Here is a 7,090-nt window from a genome sequence, read left to right as displayed (position 1 = left end):
TTTCCAGAATCGTTAATATTTAAAATAACTGTCGTAAAAAAAACATGCTATTTGTGTGTATTAACTTCAATTTTGAAATTTATGTTAGTTTTATTGTCTGCGGGGAAAACATTCCAGCAGCACCGTGTGCAGTTCTGTTTCGGTTAAACCGTGTTTGTGTCCCATCATCCCTCTAAACATGAATTAATGATGTCGATGCAACAACAAAGGAGCAGCGTACCATTCATTTATTTCAGTGATTCATATTTGAGCCCATTAGACCAAACTATCAATGTTCCCAATTTTTGCAGCATAGATTAAAATTGACTGCGTTGTGTTCTTTGAACTTGGGCCATTTCTTTGGTTGCAAAGAGTTCAGTTCACGGACCCACCTCAGCCGTCAGACCGTCGGCCGATCACAGAATTTAAATGTAACGGGGTTCAATGCATTTTTTTTCTCTACCTGCGGGGTCTATAAACACTGTTGCTGAGATAAATGTATGAAATGTTAAAAAAAAAACAAACGAAAAATGTGTAAATGCTACTCAAATTCCCTTAAGCAAAAAAAATGTCATTTTTGTTTTCTTCATTCATATTTCTACAGCTCCTCTTAGCTCAGCGCCGCGCAGCTGGGAGAAAATGGCCCAAACTGAATTTTCAATCTTTTCCCTGCGGTAATTCACACCAGCGCTAGAACAAATGAAAACTACTGAATTTAGCGTCAGAGAATGAAGAAAGAGCACAAACGGTTTGTTTCAGGTTGTTAAGCTAAATATTCGGCTGAAGGCCTGAAGGCCCGCACAGTAAAAAAAAAAAAAGTGCCAAAAGCAGAAACATCTTCAATTGTTTCCAACTGATCGTGTGCGGCGGTTAATTTGTGTTTTAGAGAGCAGTAGCCTGTTTAACCAGTTGAGCTCGCAGGCCTGAAACCGGATCTTCATCTCTGTCTAATCTCTGGCAGTTTGACTGGTGTCCTCGTGCGCTGGGAGGGGAGTATGGGATGTGGGGGTGTTGGGGTTCTCCTGCAAACGCACACAGAAAGACGCATGCACTAGAACTACCGGAGCTCGCGTGAGCACAAACATTAGAGTTCAGGAAGTGGCGCGTGAAGCAGCCTAAATTCCTCGCGCAGGAGCGGGGGCTCGCGGCGGCTCGTGGAAGCCATGGATCACATAGGGATACTGGGGGCGCACCTGCAGCAGCACGCGCAAGTGGAGTCCATCAGTTTTGGCATCGATCAGATCCTCAGCAACGTGGAGCAAAGCTGCATGTTGGGCACGAGGATGCACGAGCCGGACTACGGACACCTGGCCTACAACAGCGGCGTGAACGGAGGTTTCACGTGCAACAGCAGCGGATATAACGGCACCGGCAGCGCGTGCGGGATGTCTTCCCTCGGCGGTGCTTATCAAATGAGTATGGGCGTGAATATGAACGGTGCTAACGTCAACTCCGCCGGGGTCATCCGTGTCCCCGCTCACCGGCCTCTGAGCGCCGGGAACTCTTCCATGCCTGCGATGAGCGGGACCATCAACAACCTGACAGCGCTCACGTTCCCATGGATGGAGAGCAATCGACGCTACACTAAAGACAGATTCACAGGTATCCACTTATTATTATTAGAATTACTAGAAGTAGTATTTATTGGTCCTTCCTATGATGAAAATGTAAATGTACCTGGCAGACTGTTTTGCGGCCTCTCTTCATTTTGTAGCCCGATTATTCATTGTATAAAATAAAAAAAGAATAATATGAGTGTGTGTGGAAGAGAGGATAAAATAGCAATACTAAAAGTTAGTTTAAACTCGGTACTTTTTAATTAAAAGCAAATGTCCACTTACAATAAAACGGGGGAAAGAGAAGAATCCGTTATTCTCAGCAGTAATTTGTACACGGACAGAATACGCGTGAAAACCTGTGGCTGCCTCTCTGTGTTTGTGGAGCCGCTCCGGAATTTTAGTGTTTAGTAACTGCACCGTGTTTCTAATATAAAAATATTGATTTTAAATTTTGAAAATATAATTTTGTTTATAACTAAATATGTGGCTGATTTACCGTAAGGCAATGTGGTGGTTTGACCATGGTTTTTCAATCCCTGAATTAAAATATATATACATAATTTTAAAAAATGATTTCTGCATTATAGGAAACTATTGATACGTGTGATATATGTAATAGTTTTATCTATTTTTACGGAGCTGCTTTTCTCCTGCTACGCTGCTGGTGCGCTCTCGGTTTCTTTTTGCTCTGCATATCCTGCTTCCCTGTCCTGTCTCATCCTGTCCTTTCCTTTCTCGTCCTTCTACCCTTCTCTCCTGTTTAGTGTCCCTCTCACCCCTCACTGTAACACGTCGTGTAGGTCACCCTTATCAGAACCGGACACCGCCGAAGAAGAAAAAGCCCCGGACGTCCTTCACCCGCTTGCAGATCTGTGAGCTGGAGAAACGCTTTCACCGGCAGAAGTACCTGGCGTCGGCTGAACGTGCTGCGCTGGCCAAAGCACTGAAGATGACCGACGCACAAGTCAAAACCTGGTTCCAAAACAGACGCACCAAGTGGAGGTGAAGTTACCAGTGTATACGCGTTTGTACAAAATCTACCGAACATGCGCTGAACAGACATTCTTTATCAAAGACTGCGTGTCTATTTGGTTCCTAGGGGGTGTCAGGAAAGCCATCTGTGTTTTTTAAAGGTCTCCTTGGATCCAAATACTCCACCATGAGTTTCCCTTTTGTGACGTTATCTTGTTGTGTTCTTATTTGCACATTTACCGTAAATCCTCATAGAGGCCACGTAGAGGCTGTGTAGCTTAATTTCATTGCAGGATTGTGGTGAAGTGCCTGAAGGCAGAAAACTTCCTCCCAATTTAACAAGGCCATTGGACAAATGAATTCAAATGAAATGAGCCTACTAATAGCTACTGGCATGTATATAGCTCAACTTGGAGACACTGAAACAGGCGCTCTGTGAAGATTTCTGGCTCTGTGACTATTAAAATGTGGTAATATTGTTGAACATTTCTCTGTCTGTAGAAATCTCTTTGTTTGTCCTGGAAATAAAAATTTTCTGTGTCACAGAAAAGCTCAGGAAAGGCTTTTAATACTACTTTCCCATTTCTACATTTTTAAGAGCAAATTCAGCAACAGAAAACATTTTCATAATAATAACTATTAAAGATCAAACATCACTGATATTTGAAAGAAACTGTTTGCATTAGCCTATTTTAGTTAGACAGTTGAGCTACATGAAAACATACAGCATAACTCTCCAAATTCTCTGTGTCTCTCCCAAAACAAACCGATGTAGCCTGATTCTGATCCCCCGGAGTGTCACAGCTCGTGTTTGTACACTGTGCTGAATCTGTGCTCGATTTCATGTCACTCTGTTGTTGATACAGGCGGCAAACGGCGGAAGAGCGGGAGGCTGAGCGGCAGCAGGCCAATCGGATCCTCATGCAGCTGCAGCAGGAGGCCTTCCAGAAGACGATCAACCAACCCGTGACCCCAGACCCGCTGTGCCTACAGAACAGCTCTCTATTTGCCCTGCAGAGCCTGCAGCCATGGAACGAGAATACCGCAAAGATAAGCAGCGTAACTGCCTGCGAGTAGAATCAGCACAAACCATCCAGCAGGGTGTCCGAGAGACTGCTTAATAGCAGAGAAGCTGGCTAAAGCTTACATGCAAGGTCATGTCCCTGTTCTTGTTGTCACCCATCTACTGTCAGATAGACACTGAAGCGCCATCAGACAGAGTCCCCCAGCACTACTCGCTCTTAATGGGGATCACAGTCTGAGGTGGATCCTTCAGTGGTCTGGAGTGAATCCAGCTCTGCAGACACCAAGGTTTAATCTTCGGGAATAATTTGGAGGAGTACTGATGGACAGTGTTACAGAGTGGCATCAAAGAGTTGTTGTAGCTACTGTAATTTCCTAAAAGACTAAATGATTAATGGCTAAATAACGTATTTTCATATGGGGTCTCTTACAAAAAGAATATGCTTCTGCAATCAGTGTCTATCCAGCCCCTCACAGCAGTTTGTGATGTAACTGCCACTTTTCATCTGTTGACTTGTGTTGCTGGACACAAGTTTTCACCTTTTTGTGTTCCATATTATCCTACACTATGTCATGCACATGAAATGAATTTTGGCTTACTGCAGCATAAAAGAGCACTTATTTTATCACCTGAGATGAATAACAGCGAGAGTGAGAAGAGTAAACCTGTGTGTTTCACCCCGTCTTACTGTAGCTCGGCTATATATGGTCCAAAATCATCCGATTAATGGGGGAACAAATACCATGGCACTTTACAAGTACGTTTAACAAAAAACATACTTTTCACCACAGTTTAGCTCATATTACATTTTCTTTTCTCTTATTTTTGTAAAAGGGTTTTACAGATTGTATTTTCACCACTGTAAAGCAAAGGATCTTAGACCTGACACCAAAAAACAATGACACAAAGCTGCCGTGTGTTCATTTTTTGCCCACTGTGTGTGTGTGTGCACGTATGCCGTAGTTTTCCCCATGTGACACGCTAATGGCTGAAGTGAAAAAATAATGAATTTCTTCAAATACTATGATTGTGTTATGTTCTGTAATTTAAGTAGATCGAATTCTCTTCGCAGGCTATCGTTAAAGTATCTCACTGATTGTCAGTCAGTTCTCACAGCACTTCCAGATGCAAATCAGGCGTTTGAATTTTGTTTTGCTTATTTTTTTGTCAGACAGATGTAGTTCTTCTCATACATTCGTGTATAAACAAAAACATAAATGTGGATATTTTCTGCTTTTTTTCACTGATGCCAACAGACTGCAGGAGTAGGTTTGTGCGTGTATACATGTGTGATGTGACATTTGCCAGGACTGGTTTCTGAAAGGCTGAAGGAGAATTTCATCATCCACTCAGAAACATCAGTGCTGAGCCGCTGAAGCTGATCCACGCTGGTGCCTCCTGGAATTCCTTTCCCCCAACACACACACACATCCCTGCAACAGCCTGAAATCAGATTAAATCAAAATGTTGGGGCTGTGATACGTATACATTAATAAACACATCCCAATCTTATGTTTAAGAAAGACAATAAGGCAGCGAAAGAATCCACTGCACATCCAGGATCACAGCAAAAAGTCCTGCTGGTCAGGCCAGAATAAATGCCCTGAGTAAGATAATGATGATGTGAGCTTCATGTGTTGCCTCCGAGCTCACCCTAGAGTCCTCTGAGTGAGCTCTGTCTTAAATGGAGAACAACACAGAGAAATGTGCCTAGATCAAAGTGAGCTGAGCAGTACCAGACAGTGGAAGTGTGGCTTTAGAGCATAGGTGTCAAACTCTGGCCCGCGGGTCAAACTCTGGCCCGCGGGCCAAATTTGGCCCGCAGCCTAATTACATTTGGCCCGCGAAGCCATACCAAATTATTATCAGAGCTGGCCTACTGGTATTATTCAGCTAATATATATATTGTTTAGTATTAAGCTTTGCTTGTTCCATATTCAGTTTTTCAGAAAAACTTGTTTGAGTCCATAAGAAAAGATTCATTCTTATATCTGGAGGAAGATTTTCTTTTCAGTAAATATTAATGTTAGCCCGCGACTTTGCTCCAGTTTTGAATTTTGGCCCACTATGTATTTGAGTTGGACACCCCTGCTTTAGAGTAACCCACATATAAATCAAGATTATCTCCTGACCAGTTTTAGTACTTCTGAACAAAAGTCATTATCAGGGGTTAAAGTGGGCAACGGCTTTCTGGCACCTTCAGTTAACGAGCAATTAATTGAGTGTGCGTGTGTGTGTCTGTGTGTGTGTGTGTCTGTGTGTGTGTGTGTGTGTGTGTGTGTGTGTGTGTGTGTGTGTGTGTGTGTGTCTGTGTGTGTGTGTGTGTCTGTGTGTGTGTGTGTCTGTCTGTGTGTGTGTGTGTGTGTGTGTGCGTGCGTGCATGCGTGCATGCGCATGCTGCAGCCTGGTTTGCTTCCAGTGATGTCATTGACATACTTAAAAAATAATAAAAAAATAATGGTGTTGCACGGCCCGCTGCATCATACACTCTGAAGTGATTCTTTGCAACAGTTGAATCCTGTGGAGATGAGCAATTTTAAAAAGCTCTAGTAGGAGAGGGTAAAGCTTTATCGTCGGTTTTTATTTTCCTGTCCTATTTACAGTTTTTTACAGACGCTAGGACACATTTCTCAATACTTAGGTCACTTTTGCAAAACTCTTCACACAATCCTCCTAACTGACCGTCAGCTTGGCAAAGCAGTTCATTTCACATTCAAAATGCACTACAACTACCAAAACACTTCATTCAGGTCTCAAATAAACTCATTCTTCCAGAACACTAGCAAAGGTTGACAGCCGACAAACACACTTTGTCACCCACAAAACAATGACCTAAAAAACACTAACAACATGTAGCATTACACAGTGTTTTCTTGTGTAAAACAAGGACACATCTCTGTTTATAATTTCAATATATGTTACTGGAATGAATCAGACATCATGCAGAATTCGTTAATATTTGTTTATGTATTTTTATTTTTTTGCACTAAGTAATCCCAAAATACAAGAATTTGTATACACACCATCCACTGATACACATACAATAGTAATGCTAATCTACTCGGTCTCCTCCATTTGGCCACAGGTTCTCATCCACATCACATCTTATGTCATCTAGGGCAACACACCTAGGAAAGAATCTTCTGGCTGCCAGAATTGAAGGAGTTGAAAAATTGAAGGAGTAACACCTGTGCAGATGTTCATCTACAATGAGAATCAGCTGTGGCTGGTTAAACTGCATTTTTAGATTTAAAATATGTTTCAATAAAATATTGCTGTTGCATTTTGCTGTCTTTTTAAGTTTTGCATTGTGTTATTGTTTTGGCCATAAGTTTAACAGTTTTGAAAACAGTATGTAAGCACATGCAAAATGTCCTGTACGTACAAAGATTTTTGGCAGTTGTTGTGTCTGAGTGAGAAGATAATTCATGAAATTTGAGAGATGTAGTCATTGAATGCATTTTGTGCCAAAACAATGATAACTGGTCCTCAGTTTAGCCCACATAGACTTCTGTTGTGCTCACTGTGTGAGGAGTTTTGCAAACGTGACCTAAGT

At 42.2% G+C, this 7,090-nt stretch overlaps 1 protein-coding gene across 2 annotated transcripts; it reads left to right on the top strand.

Annotated features, from left to right (window-relative positions):
• Positions 1-1,023: 1,023 nt before the first annotated feature.
• Positions 1,024-4,756, top strand: tlx1 (T cell leukemia homeobox 1). Of its 2 annotated transcripts, none has more exons than XM_042213075.1 (3): positions 1,024-1,581; positions 2,339-2,540; positions 3,377-4,756. In XM_042213075.1, exons 1-3 carry the CDS (start codon positions 1,143-1,145, stop codon positions 3,585-3,587), a joined length of 852 nt encoding a protein of 283 aa, XP_042069009.1. In that variant the 5' UTR covers positions 1,024-1,142; the 3' UTR covers positions 3,588-4,756. The 2 variants fall into 2 exon arrangements, with proteins under 2 accessions (XP_042069009.1, XP_005945681.1); XM_005945619.3 differs by having other exon boundaries at positions 2,303-2,540.
• The last annotated feature ends 2,334 nt before the right edge of the window (positions 4,757-7,090 follow it).

Source organism: Haplochromis burtoni, unplaced genomic scaffold (assembly GCF_018398535.1).
Source record: "Haplochromis burtoni strain Fernald_Lab_line unplaced genomic scaffold, NCSU_Asbu1 Contig_414, whole genome shotgun sequence".
Taxonomy (NCBI): domain Eukaryota; kingdom Metazoa; phylum Chordata; class Actinopteri; order Cichliformes; family Cichlidae; genus Haplochromis; species Haplochromis burtoni.
This window is presented reverse-complemented; position numbering and strand designations above follow the sequence as displayed.

What these genes read in the sequence shown, in the direction of transcription:
- tlx1 (XM_005945619.3), top strand. Translation starts at nt 1,143, where the DNA reads ATGGATCACATAGGGATACTGGGGGCGCACCTGCAGCAGCACGCGCAA. An exon ending in CACTAAAGACAGATTCACAG is followed by an intron (nt 1,582 to 2,302) that starts GTATCCACTTAT and finishes TCTCCTGTTTAG; the next exon opens with TGTCCCTCTCACCCCTCACT. An exon ending in AACAGACGCACCAAGTGGAG is followed by an intron (nt 2,541 to 3,376) that starts GTGAAGTTACCA and finishes TTGTTGATACAG; the next exon opens with GCGGCAAACGGCGGAAGAGC.